This window comes from Diorhabda carinulata, chromosome X (assembly GCF_026250575.1).
Source record: "Diorhabda carinulata isolate Delta chromosome X, icDioCari1.1, whole genome shotgun sequence".
Classification (NCBI taxonomy): domain Eukaryota; kingdom Metazoa; phylum Arthropoda; class Insecta; order Coleoptera; family Chrysomelidae; genus Diorhabda; species Diorhabda carinulata.
The window spans coordinates 15,812,434-15,840,416 of NC_079472.1; the positions used below are offsets into that span (position 1 = coordinate 15,812,434).

General features: G+C 31.2%; 3 protein-coding genes across 5 annotated transcripts; 2 read left to right on the forward strand and 1 right to left on the reverse strand.

Annotated features, from left to right (window-relative positions):
• On the forward strand, positions 1-6,012 carry LOC130901512 (ras-related protein Rab-43). Its single transcript, XM_057812958.1, has 3 exons — positions 1-358; positions 412-753; positions 2,170-6,012. The coding sequence occupies exons 1-3, from the start codon at positions 146-148 to the stop codon at positions 2,278-2,280; spliced, it is 666 nt and encodes a 221-aa protein (XP_057668941.1). The 5' UTR covers positions 1-145; the 3' UTR covers positions 2,281-6,012.
• On the reverse strand, positions 3,938-17,639 carry LOC130901511 (uncharacterized). 2 transcript variants are annotated; one of them, XM_057812956.1, is made up of 5 exons: positions 17,464-17,639; positions 9,083-9,332; positions 6,668-6,809; positions 6,263-6,613; positions 3,938-6,211 (listed from the first exon to the last, which is right to left on the reverse strand). In XM_057812956.1, the coding sequence occupies exons 2-5, from the start codon at positions 9,324-9,326 to the stop codon at positions 6,121-6,123; spliced, it is 828 nt and encodes a 275-aa protein (XP_057668939.1). In that variant the 5' UTR covers positions 9,327-9,332; positions 17,464-17,639; the 3' UTR covers positions 3,938-6,120. The 2 variants fall into 2 exon arrangements, with proteins under 2 accessions (XP_057668939.1, XP_057668940.1); XM_057812957.1 differs by lacking the exon at positions 17,464-17,639 and adding an exon at positions 9,423-9,571 and having other exon boundaries at positions 5,925-6,211.
• Positions 7,876-27,955, forward strand: LOC130901510 (RING finger protein nhl-1-like). 2 transcript variants are annotated; one of them, XM_057812953.1, is made up of 7 exons: positions 7,876-8,058; positions 21,979-22,381; positions 23,207-23,348; positions 23,413-23,600; positions 24,565-24,800; positions 25,876-26,273; positions 27,550-27,955. In XM_057812953.1, exons 1-7 carry the CDS (start codon positions 7,937-7,939, stop codon positions 27,912-27,914), a joined length of 1,854 nt encoding a protein of 617 aa, XP_057668936.1. In that variant the 5' UTR covers positions 7,876-7,936; the 3' UTR covers positions 27,915-27,955. The 2 variants fall into 2 exon arrangements, with proteins under 2 accessions (XP_057668936.1, XP_057668937.1); XM_057812954.1 differs by lacking the exon at positions 7,876-8,058 and adding an exon at positions 20,164-20,409.
• The last annotated feature ends 28 nt before the right edge of the window (positions 27,956-27,983 follow it).

A 27,983-nucleotide genomic window follows, 5' to 3' on the forward strand; every position in this document is an offset into this window, starting at 1 on the left:
GTTTACTGTTAACTTGGCAATACAAATATGTGGTGTGTCAAAATTGCCAAATTCCTATAATTAAATAGAATAAAAATGTGAATTGTTATTTTTAGCTTATTTATCACAAATTCTTGAAATGATTTCTCCTTAACGAGCATCGAAAATGACTACCAGAAATCCTACAACATTAATGTCAATACCAAATGAAGAAGCATTCGATTTTCTATTCAAAATTGTTATAGTAGGTGAATGTGGGACGGGAAAAACCTGTGTGGTTCAACGTTTTAAAAATGGAACGTTTATAGAAAGACACGGAAATACCATAGGCGTAGACTTTTCTATGAAAACGGTAGTAGTAGATAACAAAAAAGTGAAGGTAAACTCAAATCTATTTGTATATTAAAATAGAGATAACAAACTTTATTACAGCTTCAAATTTGGGATACAGCTGGACAAGAACGATTCAGAACTATAACTCAAAGTTATTACCGTTCAGCTAACGGAGTTATTATTGTTTATGATATTACAAAAAGATCCTCTTTTTTATCTGTAAACAAATGGGTGGAAGAAGTGAAAAGGTATTCTGGTAATTCAGTACTTTTAGCAGTCGTTGGAAACAAAGCAGATTTAGAAACTTTGAGAGAAGTCGAGTTTGAGGAAGCCGAAGGTATCTGCCAGTATATGCCTGATGTATTATTTGTATTAGAAGCCAGTGCCAAATCTAATTCTAATATTGAAGAAGCTTTCATGTATCTTGCCACAGAATTGAAGGTACGTACATGTATTTTCATCTTCTACTACTTTATCTTCTATTATCAACCTTATCTTTATCAACTTTTGATATCCTAGATGTAAATGTCCATTTACAGGACAATTTTTGTACCAAATTCATGGTATTTTCTTCCAATCCGGATTTAGAGCTATGAACAATCAATTTATCTTGATATTTGCTTAATATACTCTATAGTAAATAAGTTTGACTCTTGTTTTGATATTCTTTATTTAAATTTACCAATTTATATGTTGTGGTAGGGTTTTATTCACTCCGTGTAATTTTGGCGAATATGGTGTTGTATTTAATATAAATCCATCATAAATGTCGACTTTGTTCTCAAAAAATCTACTAATCATGACGGTTGCTTTGCCACATAAGCTCAATGGTAGGTATTTAGTGGAAATTTTGTTGTAAGCCATCCTGTGAGTTTCTCTCGACATTTTGAAATGGAAATCACATATAAACACACAAGTAACACCCTCAGAATTTGATGAAATTTTAGTATAAAGGTTGTACATGTAGAGATTAAATTTTTTTTTCAAATAAAAGGTGTTTCTAACAACAAAATTCAGAAGGTTATTGCTCATATGAAATTAAAGTGTCTTTTGTATAACAAAATTTCATTAGTCCACCCCTTTTCGAGATATCACCCTTAAAAGGTGGTGAATTTTCATGCACTTGCAAAGGACTAACCACGCAAAGGACTAACCACGGGTAATTTTCAATATTACTGTGCACAAAAATTACAGAATTTCAAGTTTATGACATTACTGAAATTTTAGAAAAAAACTCAATTTTAGTCACCTCCTTTTAAGGGTGATATCTTGGAAAGAGGTGGGCCGAGGAAAGGCCTATCTTAATTTCATATGAACAAACACCTCTTGAATTTTGTCTTATAAATTTAGAAACACTCTGTACTACAACATACTTTGTTGTTAAAAGTATTTTTGTAAAATCAAAATTTTGATTTTCTCAAAAAGTGCATTATTGAAAATTTCCAAAAAATTCCTATAAACAGTTTATACTTTTGATAAGTGATTTTGAGAATTTTAAATAACTCTTTCTATTGTTAATAAAACAACAAAATTATTCCGTATCCTGACTTTGTTCATTTCTATTGAAGTTTGAAAGAAAATTAACAGATGTTCCCAGTTCGTAATTTCCGCCAATAACTAGGTTTGAATTTTGGGAACCATTGGTTATAACACGTTTACTGCAACCCAAAAACTTTCTAATCACTTCAATTTTCAAAGCTGAAGAACTGGATTTTCTTCTCTTTGAAAGCTTTTCTTTTGGCTACACCATTAGCCAGTAATTTATGCAACTTATTTAATATCCTATTTTTTAAATTTCTTTCCTGTAGTAGGTTGTTATAATTAATTTACAAACTCAGTTTTATCACTTAATTTTAGAGAAGACATGATAACGGAATGTTGATGCAAGACGATGATGAAGATACTATTAGATTAGGGGATACTAAGACAATTACTAAATGTAGCACATGTACAAAAGGTTTGATATAATTATTTATTTATTTTATTTACATTTATAATGTAGTTTTTGGATTTTATTCAGGTGCCTTAAAATGAACTGAAATATTTATTATTATTTATGTATCACAGATTTTGGTATCTTCACAATAATGTTTTTATTTTAACAATTGAGGTGTAATCAGTTTTAAAAAAATGAATACTTATATTTATATATTTTTGGTATCCTTGGTAATTTTGCTAAAAAAATATCAGATCCTGTTGGAAACCATCTCCAAGTTAATCCCTGATATGTACAAGGTTTTTAGGGTAGAAACCCAGTTGTGAATGAAGGAAATTAACTTTCATAAACATGTTGATATCCTGCACCTTCCCCTAGTGAGGGTGCAGTAATATCGAGGTCATTCAGCCCTTTTATCATATATGAGATTTCCTTTGGTCAAAACCGAATTCGAGCAACTGATTCCTTTGGAATTTGGTTTATGTATTTTGACTTGGTTCTGATGTTTGATTGATATTGGGGGGCGATTTGTGATTGGAGGTGTCACATCAATATCGAGGTCATTCAGCCCTTTTCTTCATATATGAGATTCCCTTTGGTCGAAACTGAGCATCTGATTCCTTTGGAATTTGGTTTATGTATTTTGATTCGATTTGGTTTTGATGTTTCATTATAATTTATGGACAAAACAAATTTCAATAATTTAGGTTATGTCAACTATTTCAATGTTTTTATTTTTTGATTATGACACAACATTATTTTTTATATATTTTGAAATTAATTATTTCTAAAAAGTAAAGAAAACGAATATATAGAATTTCATAATAAACTATTCTGAAGATCGTATAACATGGCCGTGACGAATTTAATCATCTGTGACCAGTGTTGCCAAATTTTTTTTCACTTTTCAAATCTTCAATAAATTTCAATTTCAAATCCTTTATGTAGAAGAAAATTCGTCAATTCCGGCAACACTATCTGTTTTATCCAAGGGTATTAAATATTCTGTAGTTGCATATTGATAATAAATTTGTTTAAAATATTTAAGTGCAAACTAATTTTATATAATTTTTTGATATTTTAATTTCGTATTTTTTTTGATATTATATCGGAATAGGATTTTATAAAGCTTTTTTTAGAATGTGAATTGTATCGTAGCTACACCACTGGATGAATTTAAAATTATATTTTTATTAGATTCTTCCCTAGTTATCGAAACTTAAATTACTTCATCTAGTTGATAGGAATTTCAACAATTTGTTGTTATAATAGGTCAAGATACAATGTTGTCAATTTACTAGTTTTTTCTAAACAGCGTAATAGTTTTCTAAAATCGACTTCAGACGAATTTCAATCTCAATAACAACAATGTTAGTAATGAGTCACTATTTATCATATTCCCCTGTAGATGTGCAAAATGGACAGGTCCGGCTTGGGCCTAAATGATAACAACATTATAATGGAATATTTTCAGAGTCGTATTTAATTAAACGGTATAAATATATTAATCCAGTTGTGTAGTTCTATATAATTGTGAATTTTAGATTTTACAAGGTGAATTTTGTATTTAGAATAAAACACGATACGCTTAATTTTTAGCAAATCTGTGAAGTATTTTAATCTATATACTCATTTTATATATGATTACGATAAAGAAATACGTTAATTTATTATTTATATTCATTTATTTTCGTATATGTATCTATATATATATATATTTACAAGGAGTACCTAAAATTAATTTAGTGATGGTGATATTACAATTTCAATTTGAAATCTCATCAAACTTGAGAAGATTTATGAAAATATTTATAAAACGAATCCTCTCGAGTTTATACAGGGTGATATTTTAGTTCTTATACAAATAAAAAAATAAATTATACATATTTTAATTTCTGTACAAATATTGTACTACGCTCTGTATATATTTGTGTACTTTTTTTTTCTATAACTTGATAATATCGATGAATAAAAGTACTCGTATTCGATTTTATTTTGAAAGATAATTATTTTACGTTATAATACGGTTTTGAGGTTAGGTATCGTTAGTAGGAAAATTGTTATGAATTATTGTTGAAAAAATTGGGAAAAAAACTACGAAATCGGACCAAATAGACGTTTGTTTTAAAATATGTTTGATACCAACGATTTTATGTCCAAATTTTTGAAATAAAATATAAATATTCTTATGAAAATTAATATTACGCAAATTTCTTAAATATATATTTCCAATAAACTCCGAAATATAATGAAACTTGGTAACGTCGAAAATAGTAAAATCTCCCTTCAGTAAATTTGGCAACGTCGAATATTATTCAATTCTCTGTTTGGTTCGTCGTTTTTAATTTTTTAAATATTAGTTTCCAATAATCCCTGAAATAAATTTAATTTTGGCGAATCTATTTCCGATTGGTATATCGTTCATAACATTTCAATAATTCGTTTCCAATAATCTCCGAAACACAGTGACCTTTGTCAACGTCAGTTTAATTTATTGTCTATTCCATTCGAAACTTCAATTTCCGATAATCTCCTAAACACTGTTAACCATGGCAACGTCGAATATTGTAAATTCTCTCTTTTAATTGGTCGTTCAAATATTTGCTATTCTTATTTTACAATAATATCCGAAATACAATAGAATTTGGCAACGTCGAAAACTGTAAATTCTTCCTTCAGTTTGCCGTTCAAATATTTGAAATGTTATTTTCCATTAATCTCCGATATATATTTAAATTTGGCAACGTCGAATAATCAATTTTCTATTCGGTTAATTGTTTATTTTATTTGAAATTTCCAATAATACCAGACATAAAATGAAATTTGACAACGTCGAAAACTGTAAATTCTTCCTTCATTTTGTCGTTCAAATATTTGAAATGGTTATTTTCCAATAATTTCCGATTTAGATTTAAATTTGGCAACGTCGAATAATGTTTAATTCTTCTATCAATTCATCAATTATGACATTTCGATTATTTATTTCAAATAATCTCCGAAACACAGTAAACCTTGGCAACGTCGAATATTATTAAATTTTCCATTCGATTTATTGTTTATTTTATTTGAAACTTTTATTTCCAATAAACTCCGAAATATAGTAAAACTTGGCATCATTAAATATTGTATATTCTTCCTTCAGTTGGTATTGAGGAAGTAGTGTGAGTGTTGGCAACGTCGAATATTATCAACTTTTCTTTTTTTTATTATATTTGAAACTTTCCAATAACTTCGGCAACATTGTATATCATTATAACTTTTTTTACGATTCAAAATAACATTACAAAAATAGTTGACATTTTCATTTCCTATAATCTTTGAAATAAAATTAGCTCTGGCAACATCGGATATCATTAGATTCCTCGTATGGTTTATCATCAAATCATGACAATTGTAATCAAAACGAAACAATTAATTATCTAATGATTAATGCTACAGTTGCAGATATTATATTTTCTATTTTATTTATTTATTTTTTTTCAATTCCTGCAAATACTTATCACAATCCATAAGTAGACAATTACAACGTTGCCACGTTTTAAGAATTTTTGTGTTCGAAATGAAGTGAAAATAAATATATACAGAATGTATTCAGTCGAAACAATTATACGAATAGTTAGATCTAATAAATCGATTTAATAATATATATACAGGATGTTTCTTAATGCAAAATTTAATATTATGCAAATGAGCTTGTATAACACAATAAAAAGCAATACGCAATTGGCCTTAGAAAAATTTAAATAAATATTATTTACACTTGAGCATTTTTTTTATTATCCTTTCGTCCTTATTTCGTTTAATTACTTTCAGTTTTTTTTGTTTTGACTTAGTTTTAATCACTGTTTTTATCACTTCCGTTGACAGGTGTACTACATATTACGTACAGAAGGATTGTAGGTAACTTTTGACGGCTTTAACAGGTCATCGGGATCCTCGTGAGGAATTTCGTTATCCTCATCGCTAAAAACCACTTTCAATACTTTCAAAAATTACAAAAACATTCGTACTTACTTATATAAGTTATGTTTGGGTAAAAATAGAGATTTAGGACAATCTTTCATGTACGGCCAACATTCTGCTGGTCCGCCATATTGACCGGTACCAGCATATTCCGCTTCTACGTACTCGGTAAGCATATTGGCGTAAGGTGATTTGCTTGCGCTGAAGAAGAGCTTCAACATTTCGCCGACGAGTCCAAAATTTGTCATTGGATGGGCGTGAACTTCGCAAATAGCCCTTAAAAGACATGCCCTTCCGTCCATTCCGAACTGATCTAATAAATCTTCCAACATCACATATAACAGCGCCCTCTCTCCTCCATGGAAAGCGTGAGGCATTGGTTTAGCGTCCTTTTCAGTGGATCTAGGAATAATACAACAACGTTATAATCCGCTAAATCCTTCAAATTATTTTCACCTTTTTCCACGCCTGCGCAACATTCCACCAATGTAATCAGCTAGGATAGTACCAGCAGCTCGACCCATTGACCTAGCTAACAACGGTGGAAGAACTCCATAAGGATTCTCGTTATCTGTTAATCCCAGTTTATTAAAATCAACTAAAACAAAAATTTTCCTCAATATATAATCATTAAAAAAATTAATAAACTCCCAAGTTTTTTAAATTAGGTAAATCAAAAAATTCAAAAGCCGTCTCTGTCTTTTTACGAATATCGATAAATGAGAATCCTGCATTATCACAATACAAATCATACAGATTCCTTACTAAACTTAAGTAAATCCCCAATAGATGTTCTATTTAAAATAACCAATAATTATTTCTAAATTTAGTCAAAACTATAAAAGTTGAATTAAATTCACTAAAATATTATATTATATCTATTTGTACGTGTTTATTGCCATACAAAGTATAAAATTCATAGATAAATGATTTTATAATTGATCATTAGATTCATACATCGGCAGTGTTGCCAAGATCTGTGAAAACGAATGAGCCTAGGACTTTTCGTTAACCCGATCATGATATGAATGTTTGGAAACTGCGACGAAGACGGATTGTTTAATTTCTCTATGGATTTTTGAGCTTTAAAAATATTTATTCCTAATGAATGACTGTCTATTATTAATTCTCGTGAGTAGCACGATTGGTAGGTTACTGAGGTTTGCGGTTTTTATCCCTTTCGGCATTCCAGCGTACAAATAGTACTAAAGTTCAGTGCAAAATATGTAAGAGCTGGTAAATCGTCGTAGAACTGCTCAATAACAACTATAAAACATATAGAATCTATTATAAAACTAAATAAATATCATAGAAGAATCAACGCAAAAAAAAGTAATGTTTCAAATTTGAAATTTCCCTCGTAAAATGATCACGACGTCCTTAAACTGTGATCTAAATCTCGTTCTGGGTTAAGATCTATGATCAGCTGATAGATGATCTACCTGACCTAAAATCTTAATCTCCGAAAGGCACTTGTATAATATACATATAGGAATTGAGTTGTTTTCAAATTATTGTCACTAATTATTTCCATAATTTGTATTATATTGTTTAAACCCATAATTTTCTGCAAATTCACTCCTTACTTTTTGATTTAATTATAACAATTGATAAAATGGCGATATGACAACACTGTTTTATATAAGAAAAGTCATTAATCTCACAATTCGAATAAACTAACAAGAAGCGTTGAAATATACAAGAAAAGTTTCTTATTTTGAGGTTATGTTTTTTATTTATTATTATTTTTATTTATTGAACAGTTTCAGTTGCATTGTTTTCTATTTTATTGGATTTGTACTTTTTGTTGTAGTTAGTGACTTGTGTTTTTTTTTGTATAAAAGAAGGTAAGTTCGTTTTCTATACCACCGTATTTATCGATGAGTGTTTGATTATATGTCAAATCAAACATTTTCATCAAAGTTTGTTATTTTTAATAGTGAGCGTAATCAAAACGTCTTGTCATACGAGTGGTATTTGAGTTGTTTACATATACTTGAAACATTCATCTTGGTCAAAAATGGAAATAAATCACGGACATTTTCGTATGATGATTTTCTATGACTTTCGATGTTGATTCAAAAGTTTGACTTTCCGTTTGTTGGGTGATATTATAACAAATAACGAAGGATTTTTTATTGGGAGCATTAAACGAGATCCACGTGACAAACGCAAATTTATGTGGTTGGCTCTTTTTTGTTTAAGTTGAAAGTCATCAGCGGCAAACAGCGACAACAATTAGGTATGAATAATCTTATGCATTTCAATGTTTTTAATTTTGTAACCTCAAACGGCAAACGGAAAGTCAAATTTATGAATCGACCTTAAATCAACGGCAGTGTGTCTATCAACTCGCTTCGACTTTGGTTTTCCAAATTAAATCTTAAGTGGACACCCTCGTATTATAAAAAAAATGTTTAAAAATATGAAAAACATACTAAAAACAATCATTATAATCTAAGAACTTAACAAATTTAGGTAATTTAGTAGAATCACGATAATCAAAATAAAATAGTTAATTGACGTATTTATTCTTATTATTTTTCATTCTTTTATATACGATTTTGTTATTATTTTTTTATAAAAAAATGAAAATACATATTTTATTCCAAACTATAAATTTATGATGGTCAAGTTGAAGTTGTAAGTGTCTTATTGGAAGAATTTCTAATATTTTTCTATCAGAAACTATTTAAAAACAAAATTTAAAAAAATTAATTAGAAATATGAAATTTTGTAAAAAAAATGAACATTCCTAATCTTACGAGAATAATTTCTCGTATGATATTTTGTCTATGGTTTGAATTTGAATCGAAAAGAGCTACAAACTTTCGTCAATAGATGGCGATAAAAAAACATTATTGTCCTTACTTGTGAATGGTAAACTGATGGTCAAATTAGAGAAAAAACCTTCTGGTGGATATCTCACGAACGGTAGCGACAGAGAAGGAGATATAACCAAAGTAGTACCGGGTGGTAGTGCTAAACGTCCATCTTGTGTAACCCATAATATTCTTTTCTGTCTAGATTTCGATCCATCTTTGGTTAATGACATTGGCGTTACCAACAAGATTAAAGTTAAAATGTTTATTGTTTTCAAATTGTAGTCAGCCATTATTATCTGAAATAATAAAAATATGTACAGAACAAATTTCTTTCCGTTTCTAATTGAATACTAAACATCGACGAATAAAAAACTTGTATCTCATACGATATCGATTAATCATAATCTCCGACTGTTGATTTATTTTTGTATTAATAAACATAACAGTTATTTAATCATCACACTACAATATTATGTAGTTGAGATGAAGAAGGCAAATCCCAAATAATTACGGATTCATTATATAGAAACTCGTGTCAACTCACGTCAGATTTTTTTTGTTCGGATTCAGAATACGTGCCAAGCATTCAATATGTATGTAAGTGAAACATATAATTTATTGAATTATTTAACCCGATTATGAATCTAAAAAATCGTTTGATCCGGAAAATATTCATTCCAAACGAGTACAGTTAAACTAATTATTTTTTAAATAATTACGAATTTGGTAATTATCACTCCAAATTGCTAAATATCACCTCGTATGGGGTTCTAAATGTCTGGGGTATTATTTAGAATGAAACGTAGGTTAGATGGAAAGTTTATGTATAAAAAAAAATAGGCCAGGTATTCAAGCATTTTATTCCGAATTTTTTAATGCGGCATCGATTTATTTGAAATTTTGACAGATGATTGATGATGATGGCTGATGCCAAATCGTCACTTTCCGAGGATGGTCCTATAAGTACCAAGTCTAGAAATACATCGAGAGTGCTGAATCTGACGAATAGGGTGCATGAGGTAGCAATTCAAACTTTAATTCATTAATTTTGACCATCGCAATAAAGGATTTATGACTTGGTGCATTGTCTTGATGAAACAACATTTTTTTCCTTGATTTCTTCACACAAACGATGTAATGCATACTATTTACCGTTGATAATCAATGAAAATTATCCCACGCGCACCTCAAAACACCGACACCAACGCCTTACCTGCAGATGGAATGACCTTTGGACCCGATCCTCCTTTTTCAGTTCTTTGTTTTGATTGTTTTTTTGTTTAGGTGTGAAGTGATGTACCCACGATTAAAAATTCGATAGAAACATCATCACGAATCAGTTTTTGTTCCATTGTAAGCAAACGCAGCACCCATCTTGCGCTCAGCTTTCTTATGTTCAAATTTTCGGTTAAAATGCGATGTATCACATTTTTTGAAATGCCTACTATATCTGCTAGCTCGCGTATTTTCAATTGACGTTTCCCCAAAATCATTTCGTGGATTTCCTTTAACATTTCTGGAGTCGTCACCTCACTACGATGCAGGTCTCCGATACCAAATATTTTAAAACAGTCCCATCCAGAATAGAATCTAATTCAGTTTTTATATTATTTAGGTTAAATTTTTTCAAATTAAAGTATTGTATAACTTAACGATGACCAATTTTTTCCATGTTTATAAATTGACTATTGATAGCTGCCAAATAAATACTAAACAACGTGGTGTCTTCAAACTTCAAACACATGTTGTACATAGTGTGTAGTTTCTAATACAGTGATATTTTTTAAGCAACTACCGCCATCTAAAGTTCAAACCAGGTAGTTCTGGTACCATTCTCTTACAAGATTAGAAAGATCATCATCAGAACTGCACCACGATCGATAATTTTAGAAACCAAAATATGTAGTGGAATAAAATACGAAAATTTTATAATTTATAGTTTAATTATGATTAAAAGCATGTTTTTTTTAGTATTTTTTAACAATAATTCAAGTTTCGCATGGACCTGTTTATATGCCGATAAATAATTTAGAACGCGAACTACATATTATCGCGATTACATTTTTTTGTAACGGCATCTACCTCATTTTTTAGACGATCTCGTTTCGAGTGTATCAGTACCACATTGACTGTGGCGTTATCCTTATTGACGTAACGACACAAAAATATTACACATCTTCCATGTTATGACCGGTTGAATAATTATACACAAACTTTATGTATTAAAAAAAATACTACAGACAGTAATTTGTGTGCCGAATACTTTTATCCACTAGTCAGTGGCGTAGCAGGACGGTCCTCCAGCCCGACAGGACTGTGAGCACAAAGATGTCCTATTAATACACTATTAGAACATTCAGTAAATTTATTAGTTTTATCTTTAATTAGTTCAAGCTCAACTTTGAAGTTCCACAAAAAGAAAAATAATTTATACATCATAGTTTAGCTTCGTATGCCTAACCTAACTTAACCTAACCTAACCTAACCTTAATTTTAACTAAGAATATTGATAGAATATCAATTAATAAACAACGATACACAAAAATTCATAGAATTTTATCTTTTTCATGGCCAAACACGAATAAAAAAAAACAAATATTGATAGATTTACTAATGATAGACTAAATTCTCTGTAAATTTTATGATATCATCATTAGGTAATGAAGATGCAAAGCTAAACTATGATGTATAAATTATTTTTCTTTTTCTGGAACTTCAAAGTTGAAAAACTGTGTGAAGGGATGATTTCCGCGCCCTACATGTATATATCAAATTTTTCAGCTTAATTTTCTCTTTAACATACTAAAATTTTAACGAAATCGAAGGGGTGTAACCTAATCCAGATAATTATCATAATAATTGCATATATTTCGAGTTATTAATTTTTTCGTAAAAATTTTGACCCTTGCACACCCTTATAAATTATTTTTTTACGAGGATACCCTCAAAGATATGAAAATAGTTTTTGTTCGGTTGCTTTTAACAAGGTCAGACGTATTTGAATCTATGTCTAAATTTTTTTCATTTTATACAGGGTGTGTATAAAAAGTGTTCAAAGTTTTACTTCATAAATATCAAATTTTTAAATAGAACCACCCGGTTTTCTCTATTGTACTGCATTCAGGGCTAAAAATAAGGTAAATTCGTGTATACTATCCCTAAACCTAACCGTTATCCAGATATTAAATGTTTTCTGTAAGTTTTTAGAGATGCAGGTGTGATCTAAATTTTATTTTGACCCGTTGATACACCCTATATAAAATGAAAAATTTTTCAACATAAATTCAAATACGTTTAACCTTACTTAAAGAAACCGAATAGAAACAATTTTCATGTCTTTAAGGGTATTCTCGTAAAAAAATAATTTATATGGGTCTACAAGGGTCAAATTTTTTACAAAAAAATTAATAACTCAAAAAGTATGCAGTTTTCGAAAAAAGTTTTTAGAAAAAAGTATACTAAAATTTTACGTAAATTTCAAAAATGTATTAATATACAGGGATTTCCATTTAAAATAACAGAGTTACAGTCGACTTCCGGTAGAATTGGATTTTGTCATATACAGATTGTTTTAACTCGTCGTGGGACACCCTGTATATGATATGTCGGCATTGTCTTGATGAATAAGCACTATCTTCTTCAGTTGGTGTCATTTTTACGCGATATCGTCCTTCAAACGCTACTTTTTAAGTTAGTGGACGAATATACCAAAAATTCTGATACAAGTCGACTTTTGCGTATTTTTTTCATTATAATTTATATCAAAAAACCCGGTACCTAGATAGTTTTCTCAAATTACAAACTTTTATTGCCGGTTAGAAAATTAAATGGGCACAGTTAGAATTTCAACACGAAATAAAAATTTTATGGCTACGTTGTTTCTGTTCATTTGAATAGTTTCCTTAACGAAAATAATGAACATTCCACAACAACAAATTGACATTGAAATACGACGAAATAAGAAAAAAAACACGTTCTAATGAAAATATATAAAATATCTAAAAAATTCAACTAGAAAATCGTAATTTTCCATTTTTATTTTATTTTTATGCTTCATTATTTATTCGTTTGCTTTTGAGTTCCACAATATCGCTAGAAAAAAAAGCAAAATGAAGAAAATCGGAAACGAAACACGCAGAAACCTTTAGACTAAGCTAAATATTCGACAGGTCAGGGTCCTTTTTGAAGAAAAACTTTCTTTTTCACTGGATTTAATTGAGCTACAACCTCGAAGGAAGGTGCTAGGCTAAAATCGATAACAATGCCGCGCAGAGGTTCCCTCTGTATTTTCTTTACAGTCGTCAGAAACGGTTCCCACTAACTATTAAATTCGAGCAGAATTCCGTTTCTCCACGCAAGTAACTTCCGGTGGAAAGCTGTTCAAAGATTTGAGGTTCATTGTCAGTAGCATTCGTTGAACTTCTAAAGCGTCTAATGACACAATTAAAATAGCTTTTACCGGAAAATTGTTGTTTCTTCACACTCCCAAATTTCCCGCACTGGCGGAAAACTTCTGTAACTTAACAATACAAAGGCTGGAACAATGTCTTCAAAAGTCGTCTGCCAAAAAAATGAAGACTGGGTCAAAAATTAAAAAATAGAACAATGAATAATGTCTTCTTTTGTAAAAACATCTAATCCCTACTTTTCGTACAATCCTCGTAATTCTTAAATATTTTACAATAAACAATAATAGCTTTTTCTTATTAACAAAAGTGCTGTCAATTTTTGATAAAATAATCAATAAACTATTTCAAAATTAATTGAAGTCACTGATTTTTTCAAGATAAATTGACTAGATGCTTTGACAGACGTCAATAACGAAGCAATCTGATAATTTTTCTTTAGTTCCTTATATCTCAGACCCTCAGTGGGAAATTTTTCGATGTTCCGCGTATTTTGCCCGACCCTGTATATTCGCGGCACGTTCGTACCAAGTATAAATAAACAAAAGCTTTTAATAATCAGTACGCGTAATCGGTTCATTTCCGATTCACAAACTTTCGATAGATATTTCAACAATGTCACTACATCGATAGCATACGAAATGTTTATCGCAAAAAGACGAATTTATATATATAATAACATTTTTTTAAATTCATTTATTATTTCAAATAAATATTTACAAATTTCTTTGAAAACCATCCGTGCTTTACGAGCTTAAATCCTAGAATAAACGCTTACGAGGGTAGTTTTTCTTTCCGCCCTTTTGTAATACTTTTGCTTTCTCTTTGATTTTTATTTGACAGGAAAGCAAGTAATTGTTCGAATCTCTGGTATGAAATAATTACTCTGGTATGTCATAACTACTATTATGTTAAATTAAAATTATTTTACTTGAACTAATTCGAACTTTTTATATTATGAACTCATTTTTATTAGTGTATGTGGTAACATTACTGGAAGTCGATAATTTTCCAATCATCTGTCACCAGCAATATTGTACTTCATCTGTCTCGTCTGCTCAATAACAATGATTAAACATATAGATTATAATAATAATAATAATAATAATAATAAAAATAATAATATAAATAAACAATATCGAATAATTAAAACAGAAAAAAGTAATAAAAAGTAGATCATATTTTAAATTTCCACCGAAAATTTAACGCGACGTTCGGAAACTGTGATTTAAATCTCGCTCTGGGTTAAAATCCGAAATCAGATGATCTACCTGAACACGGGTTATAGTTTAGGAAAAGTTCTTGTTCATCGCATGCTCTAGTGTGCCATCTGTCATTAACCATCTGACATTGTGTCATTTATCTAATCGTTTATATCTATGATTCCCTATGTCAACCATCTTGTGAGGTCATCGTAGGTTGTATATATGACGTAACCGTACGAGTTTCAAATTAAAAAACTGTTTTACTTGATATCGAACCCAAAAACTTTTAGTTACAACGCACATTTAAACGCTATTTAGTCATAATATATTTCCTATTCGTTTAAATATCTTATAATTTGATTAAATTATATTATTTTATGATACCTCCGCCACTGGTACTTTGACGAATTTTTTTATGAAGACTACTAATTTAATTTTTAATTTGTTACTTATTTACGTACCTCGTAAAAAACGATAACTACTGTAACAGATATATACTACATATAATATTACTCATCAATTATATTGTTTTGTTTATTTATTTATATTTCAATTATTATTATCCCTTAAAACCTACGCCTATGAGGCAACAACGAATTTCGGTATAATGAAAGAAGTCAAAATACTATCCTAAGGGAAAAAACTTGAAATTTACGAGCACCTGTTCAATACTTTAAGCCGAAAAAGAAATAAAAAGGTAGACTGTAATGACTAATAAAAATTGTGTTATAATCGGTCAAGGTTATGAAGGAATCCTGTTCTGTAATTCTTGTTTCCATGACTGCCTTTCAAAGTATACGCGTATGTTCATTTAACAACCATATATTATAGCGGAATCGGAATATATTACGAAGAGAAGAATGTCATTTTTTGCATAAATGAATTGTATATATGTAAAGAGAAGAAGTTTGTACGTCAAAAAAATTAAACGCCACAAAATATTAGTATTATACAGTATGTCTCATTATTATTATTATATAAAAAAGTGTCACAAGACTATTTTCAGCTTATATATTTGTCGTTATCTGTATTTTTATCTTTCGTAATTATTCTTTCCCATTGTTTTAAAATTTATGAATTCATTGCATCGTTAGAATATTATTTATGATCTACAATCTTCGCCTGGTCGGTGTAAAAATGCGGTTAATTTGATTTAATTATCGGTTTTCACTTTATGTCGTCCTTATTTTTTATTTACTAATAGAAATAAAAATTAAAATTCAAAATTATTATGAAAACGCTCTTTTAACTAGACTAAATAGTAAGATTTCAAATTTTGTTTTTATTTTACTTTTATTTATTCAGATGTTTTCTAGAATGAATGATAATATACAGGGCGTATGAATGACAATCTGTGCAAAAACCTAACCTTAATTCAGAAGTGGTAACTTTATAGAATTTGCAAAAGCATTTGACTCGCTAAACATAGAAGTAATGACGTGGGAATTCTTAGAATAACAATTGCTAGACCAGGATATACAGCAGAAAAACAATTAAACCAGCGAATTAAAATCGAAAAAAGACTAAGACAGGGATTTGTGGTGTAGATAATAAGCAATACTGAGGATAAAGGGCTAGGAATCACATGGAACCTATTTGAAAAACTCGAAGATCTTGAATTGGAGAAAAATTATCGAGAAATAACTGCAATAGATAAATTTAATATGAAAAGAGGCTACAAAAATAGCCAAAAATCTAAAGGAAATCTTTAACAAAGATGGAGAGAATCCGCATAACGAAACATGAGGATAGTGACCTTACCAGATCATATACAGAGTGTTTAACTTCGATTTTGATAAATAGAAATGCCCATATTTTTTTAACTACTGCATATTAAGAACGAGGTTTATAGGAGAATATGTATAATTTTGGGATTGCGACAAATCAAACACCGAAGTGTTAAATTATGATAAAAAATATATTAGTCAGTCTAAGAAGTCAGTCACCAATCGGATAACCTTTCACAAAAGTGACAGTGAAAATTTTCGTGAAATGTATAAGAATTGTTCGAAATTTCCGGAATTTTCTTGGAAAATCACTTTAATTTTGGAGGAAAAATCCAAACTTCCTACTTAACTTTTAATATTTTCTAAAATTACAAGAAAAACCAGAACTTTTATAAGTTTTCCAAAGATTGATAGAAATTTATAGAATTTGGAAAACTACTTAAATTTCAGAATAAAGAATTATTTCTGTCGTGTTTTTTTAAAATTTTCTTCAAGAATTTTAAAAAACTATCGAATTTTCCAAAAATGTATAAGAATTGTTCGAAATTTTCTTGGAAAATCACTTGGCCGAGCATGTTTTTTATGAAACAATTACAAAAAACTCCTCCATATATTGCTCGAAATGATCATTGTCTTAATAAAAAAAGTTGGTTTAAATAAACTTATGGATTTTGAAAAACAAATCCTATAAATACTCAGCTAAATTCGTAACGACATAACCTATAAAAATTCCACATCATTCCTAACAATAATTGAATAGCAACCAAAATCAATAAACTTCATATTTATGTCTTATTGTCAATGATTTAAAATTTTTATGAAATATATATTTTACCACAATTCTCGTTTAATTAACTAATTAATTAATTAATAATGAATATAATGATTTAAATCCCTGATGATGAATATGTAGTTTTTTTCGAAAACTTAAAATACATATTAAAAAGCGTACATTTTGGTGTTTGATTGCAACGGTCCCACAATATAATAATAATCATTGAAGAATACCAATGAAATGTATATTATTTTTATTTCGTTTATATATTTTATTAAAATTATATTCTAAAGAAATTATTGAATTCAACTTACTCTGTTTTGACAGTCGTATCTATTCCAAAATGAAACTAAATGAATGAAACATTGTAACACACTTATAAAACATCCTGTAGTAATTTTAAATCATGTATAACTGATTAAAAACGTGATAAATCGAAATTTATTTAAACGTTTGCGTTTACGGGAATTTCGTCCTTCGACTGTTCAACTTTTTCGATTCAAGTGACAAACGAGCGTCTCGACTTATTCTCACTCTCAATCCCACTGACCGAGTCGCAGTCGGTTCTGGTGACTTGGTTCTACTTGGCCCGAGCTCTTGTGTTTTATTTTACGGAATTGCATAATAATTAACAATCATTATTATGCCTTCTACATCGTTTTTAAAAATGCGGATCTGACCATTACTTTTTCGGTAATTAGGCGCGGTTAAAAAAATAAAATTTCGTTTAAAAAATTACCATACGAACACAGTACCTTTTAAATAACAATCGTTTCAATAATTAATTTGGTTTTCTACGAGGAGTACGAAGATAATCTCAAAAGTACCTGGTCCAATAAACAAAAGACAAAAATTTTGTTTTTATAATAAGAATCATCAATTTTCTCTACTACCGACATCACCTCTTCATTATTGAAAAAACTTTGAACTCCGAAACACCGAGGAGACTAAATCTGGAGAATAAGGCGGATAAGATAGCAATTCAAACTTTAATTAATCAATTTTGGCAATTGCAATAACGGATGTATGAACTGGTGCATTGTATTGATGAAACAACATTTTCTTTTTAACCTTAGCTTACAAATTCAAATTGGAATCAGAAGCAGGACTGTTGCAACCAATATTCAGAATGATTGGCTCCAAAAACAAATGTTGAACATCTCAAAAGAACTTTTGAATCTTCTCCTTTTATCTGTACTCATACCAGCTCAATCTGGTTCAGTTCGTAATTATATGGCTCAGATCCAACCACGTAATTCAACGATACGAGGTCTGGCTATTAAATAACGAGACTGGTTAGGAAAAAATGGTTTTATTATAAAAATTAATCTAAATTCGAATGCTCTCCTTTAATATACTCTCCGTATCTCGCCACACACCTTTTCATACGTTTTTTCCATTGATCAAAGCAGTGCTGAAAGTCTTCTTTGGTGATGGTCTTCAGGAGCTCTGCCTTTTTTTGCTTTACCGCTTCCATCGACTCAAATCGGATCTCTTTCAAAGCAGATTTTATCTTCAGAAACAAAAAAAATCGCACGGTGCCAAATCTGGTGAGTACGACGGGTGTTCGAGCACTGGAGTGCGCTTACTGACCAAATACTGCTTGTCCTGGTGCAACTCGTTCTCGTAGTGTTGCCAAAACTGACAAATAGTAAGTCTGGACCCCATTCAGTCGTCTCGATAACGTTAATGTCGAAAAAAACAGTCAATATTGCCTTGAATTTTGATTCGTTCTCTCGGCCCTCACTAGAACGCTTACAACACTCAAAAACACGCTTACGAGATAGAGAATTGTCCCCATAGGACTTTTGCAACAATTTATAGCAATCAGTCGAAGTTTTTTTCAATTTAACGAAAACTTTAAGATTGATACGTTGCGCAAATACTATAATAGTAATAAAAACGTGTTTTGGGACGTGCATAGAAAATATGTCTAGATACCCAACGTGTTTAGGACGCCCTCTAGGCGCGCAGTCTCGTTATTTATTAGCCAGACCTCGTATTCTGCAATTTCATCAACACGTTTTATCATTTACACCAAATTTACTTATTATTTTATTAATGATTATTTACTGTATTTTACTTAAGTAGGAGCATCAGCCACTCCCGAAGTAAAATTAATTTGTTTTGAATGACAATACTTAGCGTTCGTTCGTGTGTCACATACGGGGTCAAAATAAGAATATGAAATTGTTTTGAAAAGAAAGTACGAACATAACCGAAAATTGCGTGTAAACATAACTCGAAGATTATAAACACGAATAATATAATTAAACAACATTTCGGATCTGGTCTAACTGGAGTTTTGTGAAGAAAAATCCAGAACATTCTGAAATGTAAAAGATCAAATTACGTAAACAGCTGTCAGCTTTTTATTAGTATAAATATGAATATTGTAAACATCAAAATAATGATTCTTGTTTATTCAATCGTGAAATTAATTAAGTTCTTTCGCTTGAAAAATTGTAAATTGTGTTTTTTGTAATAATAAAGTTTTTTGAAAATATATTTTCAAAAATAAAATCTTCACCCTGATCATCGATAATGATGGAAGCACAAGAATTCAGTCTTCTTTCTGATGTGGAACTTCTTGTAGGCAAAAACTACGATTGCTCCTGCTATCATGAAGCTGGATTTGTAGGTTATTCCAGTTTTCCAAATGCAAGTGGCAATTTTCTGTCGCCTGGTACAGGATGCCTGGGAATTGACTCAACTTGATGTCTTCTAATGGTAATTGGGATGTCGAGAAGAACTATTCGCTATGAATTTCTCATTTGGAAGCGTCTTTGTTGCTGAATAGATTTGATATCCTATTGATTGCGCCAATTAACTTTGAGGTCCGTTTTTTCTATGGGAACGCACTCTATTTACCATGATGACAAGAGTTCATGAACCGTACTACATAAATCCACTTTAATTAATATTTTTGTTTCGACAAAAAACTTTATATACAATAGAAGAAAAATATAGTAGTAGATAATAGAACTAATCTTCAAGGACTTCAAGTTCGTGGCGAAATTGAAAACATTTTTATCGATCTTCAGATTTACAAATATGGATTTGATTATCTTTATCCAGATAACGAAATCTTCGAGATAAAATTAAATCTACACTTATTTTTCTACTGTAAAGATTGAATCACAGCGTAAGTGAAAATCGATTCAAATTATTTGAAAAATGGATAAAGGAAAAGTGAATAAAGGTAAAAAGCTCACTAGATTGGTTAGCGTGAGAAATGAATATAAAAACGGTGGAATTCAGTGAGTATTCAACATGAATGTTAACAGTCAAATACTTTTTCAATCCATTATTTTACTTAAATTTTTTTAATCGTGAATCACAACGCTTTATAAGTATCTACTTCGATAGCTGAATAATTAAATAATATTTTCTATCAATTTTATCTTTTTACGTATATTTTTTACCAAGATACGAGGACGGTCCCAGAAGTACCCGGACCTGAAATTACGCAGTAGCAATCAATAATAAACGTTTTCAGTGAATTTGTGATCACAATACTTTTATTTGAAAGGCTTTATCCCAACCAATATAAAAACTGAACTAGATTCTACTCTGGATGAGACTGCACCTTCTTATTAACAGTAAAATATTGGGTAGCAAAGTTTAGACGAGACTGGACGACCTCCGAAGACCAGCAGCGCAGTGGTCGACCAAATGGGGTAACGACTAAATAATGTTAAAGAAAATCCACAAAGCGGTACCGGATGATCGTCGATTGAAAGTGCGCTAGCTACCGGACATAGTAGGCATTCCGAAAAGTTCAGTATATCGCTTATTGAAGCTGTGAGCAAGATGGGTGCTGCGTTTGCTCACAATGATGCTGAAAAGGGAGAACCCCTTCCAAGAAAATCAAAGGTTTTTTCAGATGCGCGTGGGATAATTATCATTGATTATCTTGAAAAAGGCAAAACTTTGCGAAGTTATTGCAACTTTTGAGCTAATTAATCAAGCCGCATTTGAATAAGACGTATCAACTGACACATTCGTTATTGCAATGGCCAAAATTGATGAATTGAAGTTTGAATTGTTATCTCATGCACCATTATTCGCCATATTTAACCCCTTTGGATTACTTTCTGTGTCCAGTCTTAAAAAAATGGCTTGTTGGTCAAAAATTTTCCAACAATTAATGGTTAATGGCTATTTTGAGGATCTTGACGATTCTTATCATAAAAAGGGTTTCAAACTTATTGAACATCGTTGGGAAAAGTGTATGGAGCTAAAAGTAGATTACGTTATATAGTTTTTCTCAAAATTTTTGGGTTTTTTTTTGTTGGGCGAGGATCATCCTCGTACAGCTTTCTAAACTACGAGTTGTGGCTATTGAATAACGAAATTTGTTTGTCATCTATCCCTACATCGCTACAAGCGATTTTTCCATTGTTCAAAACAGTCTTTTTCTGACAGTTTTTTGAAGACGCGCGCAGCTTTTTCTCTCACAGCTTCAACAGATTCAAATCGTTTTCCTATTAATGTAGAAAGTTTGATTTGTTCACAAGTACCAATACAAATAGTTTTAAGAGTTTCCGTTGTTCAAATGTGAAAATTTTTAGCATTTTGTATCTACAGTTTTCGCATGTTGAAGTTTCCTTGTAAAATATGTCGCACAATTTTTTTGACAATTCCTGTTTTATTCAATAATCGCAAGAATCCTTAACCGACGTTCAGATCGAACCGGATTAACGATTTTTTCTAAATTTTCATCAGTTTTTGATGTACAAGGGCGACTTACTGCAACAAGTGTATTTTAAAATAAAACCGTATTAGCTTTAACAAATAACTACATAAATTCCATTTATTTTGTTTAGAGATACTTCGTTGGCGGTTTTAGAAGAACTAGTTCAATGCGGAATATGTTTGGAAAGGATGTGCGAACCGCGTATGCTTCCCTGTCAACACACCTTCTGTTTAGCATGTTTGAAAACGATCATTTCCGCTAAACTTCTCTACCTCAAATATGGTACTAAACTAGCAGTGAACACGGCTGTCAAAACTTACAGTTGTCCTGTATGTAAAGCTGAATTTTCTTTAAAAAAAGGTTTGGAATCTTTAGACGATTTATCCAAGAATTTCCACGTGGAAACTTTACTTAAATTGCTAGAAGGTGAACAAGTAGTAACTTCTCCACAAGTTAAAGCGATCGATTATAGATGTGTCAAATGTCAAACTATTTCGGAATATCAAGAACACGTATGTCAACATTGCGTACAGGTCAGTTACCGAAGACGTCATATGTCACAGTCATATTAGACATTTTTAGTCCCAAAATTAGATAAAATGATGTTTTTTTAGTGTTAATTGTCATTTTAAACATTTGTAGTCCCAAAATAAGATGAAATAACGATTTTTTAGTGTTATATTTGAAAATTCAACGCCATATATCATTTAGACATTTGTAATCCCAAAATAAAATAAAATGACGATTTTTTTAGTGTTACATTCGAAAATTCGACGTCATATGTCATTTTAGACATTTATTATACCAAAATAAGAGGAAGTTACGTTATATTTGAAAATTCATCGTCATATGTCATTTAAGACATTTGTAGTCCCAAAATGAGATAAAATGATGATTTTTTTATTATTACATTTGAAAATTCAACGTCATATATCATTTAAGACATTTATTGTCCCAAAATGAGATAAAATGATGATTTTTTATTATTACATTTGAAAATTCAACATCATATGTCATTTAAGACATTTGTAGTCCCAAAATGAGATAAAATGATAATTTTTTTATTATTACATTTGAAAATTCAACGTCATATGTCATTTTAGACATTTGTAGTTCGACGGGGAGACGAGGCAAGTGAAGGCGAAAGTAGGCGAGGGCATCGTTCACCTTATCGCACCGAGTTTCCTCATGTAACTTTGTAGAGAGTGTGGATAGGACATAAAAAGTATCATTCAGTAGTTGCCAAAAATATTTGTTGATTTGCTATTAGTTACAATTTCAAAATATAACAAAATAATAATTTTTTTAAAATCACTATCATTTCGTAACCTCAAATTAGTTTCATGTACCTATTTCAGATATTCTGTTCGATATGTTGGATAGATCATTTGTCAGAACTGGATTCCAACCTATCTCAACTCACTCAACAAATCGAAGAATCGAAACTGAGATTGAGTCATAAATCTCAAAATTTCTCAAACCGATGCGACCAACTTGTCGGTAGGTTTTTCTAATCTACGAATTTCCATTTTTTTTTTTTTCGAAAAAATCATGTGTTTTTTAGAAACAATAAAAGAAAGTATCGAACAGAAAATAGCGAACATTCGGGAATCCGAAAAAAACGTTCTGCTGGAAGTTAAAGCTATAAAAGAACAAGGAAATGTTTTACACGATATGATAACATGCAGAGTTGAAGCAGTTAAAGGAAAAATTCAAGATATCATCAACGATAAAAAACAGAACAAAAATAAGGTACAGTCAACACTAATTATTATACAGTGTGTCCCGCGACGAATTAAAACTATGTGTATATGGTAAAATCAGGAAGTCGACTGTAAATTTGTTATTTTAAATGGAACGCCCTGTATATTAATACATGTTTGAAATCTACGTAAAATTTTAGTATAATTTTGTCTAAAAACTTTTTTCGAAAAATGCATACTTTTTGAGTTATTAATTTTTTTGTAAAAAATTTGATCAGTTGTGTACCCTTATAAATTATTTTTTTACGAGGATACCCTTAAAGATATGAAATTGGTTTTTATTCAGCTGCTTTTAGTAAGATCAGATGTATTTGAATATATGTTAAAAAACTTTTCATTTTATACAGGGTGTGTATAAAAAGTGTTCAAAGTTTAACTTCATAAATATCATATTTCTTTATTTTTTTAAATAGAACCACCCAGTTTTTTCTATTTTAATGCTTTCAGGGGTCAAAAATAAGTCAAATTCATGTATACTATACCTAAACATTATCGTTATCCAGATATTTAATGTTTTCTGTATATATATATAGCATACATAGAAAACATTTTTCGAAAAAAGTTTTCAGACAAAAGTATACTAAAATTTTACGTAGATTTCGAAAATGTATTAATATACAGGGTGTTGTATTTGAAGTAACGAAAGTTACAATCGACTATACTATCCGCTATATACGGATAGTTTTAACTCGTCGTGTGACACCCTGTATATTCCGATATACAATTACAAATTTCAATCAGACCTTGTATATTAAAATCTACTTTTAAACTAGACCAAATTTTTTGTGAGTGAATAATAATAACATATTATCATGATCTTATAAATATTTGCCAATTTCTGGTACGCCCAGTTAAGTCGAATCGAATTCGCAAAAAAAATCGATCGACATTTGCATAATAGATGACATTACCTAGAACTAGATATCCTAATCATTAACCTGATCAAATTCAAGATAAGCAACTACATGAATATTCATCGAGAAACTGCGAAACTTTTCGAAGAAATTTATCACTACGGCGAAGCGCGAATCGTTTACGACGCCGAACGAATCAGAATCGATCAAGATAAAGAAGGTATCTACTTCGATTTAACGGAAAAAGATCAAACTAAAGGAGAAAACGTTGAAAATCCTTACGAAAATGTCGCTTCCATGGTGAAACATTATAAATCGAGGTCTTTTGTACCAAGGTAAGTGTATAAAAATAAAAACATGATTTAAATCGAATGATTTTACTCAAATTTCAATTTATCATCTTAAAAAAAATATTTCGAAAACAAAAAAACAGCATCCTAATAAATCAAAAATATTTTTAATACACTTTTCCTATCAGTTAATTTTTCTAGAACAATCTGACAACAATGCATATGAGTATCTCCATATATATAATCGATTCCGAACTCTTCTTCTTTTTTTTAACACTAGGCCTCAACTGCCAGAGGTATTTAGCGTATTTTCATGATTTACTTAATTATGTTATGAATATTCAATTAAAAGTGATTTTTATTTTAACGAAAAAATAGTCCAAATACCAATGGCTGCTGAAACCTAAGTTTAATAAAAAAAAGAATCGTAATCGACGAGGCCATAGATGAATATCCAATTATTTCAATTTACACGCTACCGTCTTCCAAACCGAGGTATTCGCTGTGATGGAATGCATGCAAAATGAGTGACGGCTGCAAGATCTAACTCGTTTGGGTGCCCGATCACTCACTTAACAAAGACAACTCACTCTCCAGACTGGGAACGACGAACCTAGAACCCATCCTTGGTATTGGCGGTAAGATCCAGGTCGTTTTGGTGTCCAATCACTCGAGCAAGGACGAAGCGGATTCACTCGCCACCCATCCTTGGTGTAGTTAAAAATGTTGCTATTGCGTCATTTAACGTGCTGTTTGCGAAACGGGCTCCGCAGAGAGAGATAGAGACACCTGGCATGAGAAAAACGAAGACACACCGAACAACCGCGGACACGGTCATCTAAGACGCCATATCCACACCATGGACATTACGAACGATCCGCTGATGCATGGAGGAAGATGAATCTGCAAACCACGTCAACTATGAGTGCCTAGAAATCACACGATCGCGAGCACACACTTGGGAATGTCTCACAACTTGTCTAATGAAATTGAAGGGTTCAAACCAAAGCGCCTGATCGGCGTTTGGTAACTTCAAGGGGGGCATTTCCCATTTGCAGACTCTTGGCCGCCTACAAATGGGAAAATCCACTGATGTGTTAATTTTTATTTAACGTTATAGGTTATTATGGTCAAAATGTCCCAGACCGGGCGGGGTGGGCGTAGCTCCATGGGATCACAACAAAATTTACGTCGCCGCAACGGATACAAAAAATATCTTGATACTAGATCGCGCTAAATTCAAACTTCTCGGTAGGATAAATCATCCCGAGATGCTGTGTCCGATTAATTTGGCATTTTCGAAAAAATATTCCGAAATATTCGTAACTGATAAATGGAAACATTGCGTCCACGTTTTTTCGAATACCGGCGATTATATGAGAAAATTCGATAACTTGCAATTGAAAAGTCCAGATGGCATAGCGATCGGACAGAACGACGAAGTTTTCGTATGCGATACGGGAAATAATCGAATCGTCGTTATCGATTCCGAAAGCGGGAAACTACTCTCGACTATAGGTAACTAATTTTTGTGTGTCAAACTCATATTTTTATCGCTAAAACTTTATAAAAACTGAACACGCGGTAATATCACAAACATAACCTAAAAATTTGGATGAAAACGTTTGTTTTTGTTGTTTCGTATATTCTGCACATAATTTTCTTCAGTTTCCTTAGTTGAAGCACATGTTTGTCATCAATTCCAACCTCTATATCCGTCTCTTACTTTTCATGACGTAATTACTCTTATCGTCATCACTAATTATGTCAAAAGTATCTGCTGATTTAAGAAATCGTCATACATCATCTGAAAACCCATAAAGACACTTTCTTTTGACAGTTAGAGCATAAAGCCTCTAGAAAACCTTGGTCCATTGATTCCATAATAGATGGCGCTTCCTTCAGTAATATTACAGCCTTAGGTGGATTTCTACCTAGCTGAGAGAGAGAGATCGTATGACAACCCCAGTAACCGCGTCAATGAAATTCGACATCTAGTTTTCCCTGAAACTGATACCCTGTTGTTTCCTCGACTCACGATCAGCTGAAGATTCGATCGCGTCTTCGATTGATCGCAGCTGGCCTCGAGCCCATCTGAAGGTGAAGCTTTACAGCTTTTAGAAGCCAACTCGCTGCTGTATGAGTCTCTTAACTTGAAACAAACAAATCCATATGGAATGACATTTCCGATTGGTCGAAATAGGGCCAGGAAAGTCAAAAACTTTATAAATAGTTTACAACGTGAACTCTAATCTGATCGTAACGCGAACGAGAGCGTCAACTCAAGCGCAAACTTGAGAAAATATAAATTAGAATTTGACGCTTTCGATTACTGCATTTTGCGCGTCCGTTTGCGTTTAATTAACGAATGGTTGACGTAAATAATAAATAAACACCTGAATGAGGGTTTCCCTTAGACGAAAATCAGCTTTCACACTCCAGCTAACGGGAAATTCGATAAAAGGATAAAAGGCTCTACTGTACTTAATTTATAGCCACTACCCTTGCGTATCTTCTCGGATTAGGATCATAATAAAACATGTTAGTTTAGCGTTTTGGATGTCGCAGAATCCATTTATCTACACAATACACCAATAATTGGATTAATTAACTTCCGGTGCGGCTTTTTAACCGAACCGGAAGTCGACAAACGCAATAATCGATAAAACCGGAAGTATTCATATGCAATATAATCGATTTCCAAAACGCTTCATCAGCAAGTTTTATTATGTTTCTAAACCAGATAGTTTATCAATAAGATAGTTAGGATAAAATGTTTTTTTCATTCTCATAGGAAAGGGTGAGTTGCATATCCCCACCAGCGTCGCTATACACGGCGAAAAATTAATCGTGGCCGACGTGGGGAACAACAGGGTTAAAATCTTCAACAGAGACGGTGTATTGTTGAAGGAAATCGGATCTTTTGGTCGAAATAAAGGCGAATTTCGTTCAGCGGAAGTCGTTGCAGTCGATTGCTTGGGTTTTATTCTAGTAGGAGACGCGGGGAACGCGCGAATTCAAGTATTCCAACCCGATGGTAAACTGGTGACCATATTCGGAAGCAAAGAAGGATTCGCTTGGATTTCCGGTATACACGTCACATCTTCTTTAGACATAATTTGTACCGATAGCAGAAGTAGAAGTCTAAGAATATTTTAATGTGGATATTATTATAATTGAAATAAAAATATATTATGAAATACCTCGTATTTTATTACTTCGACATCT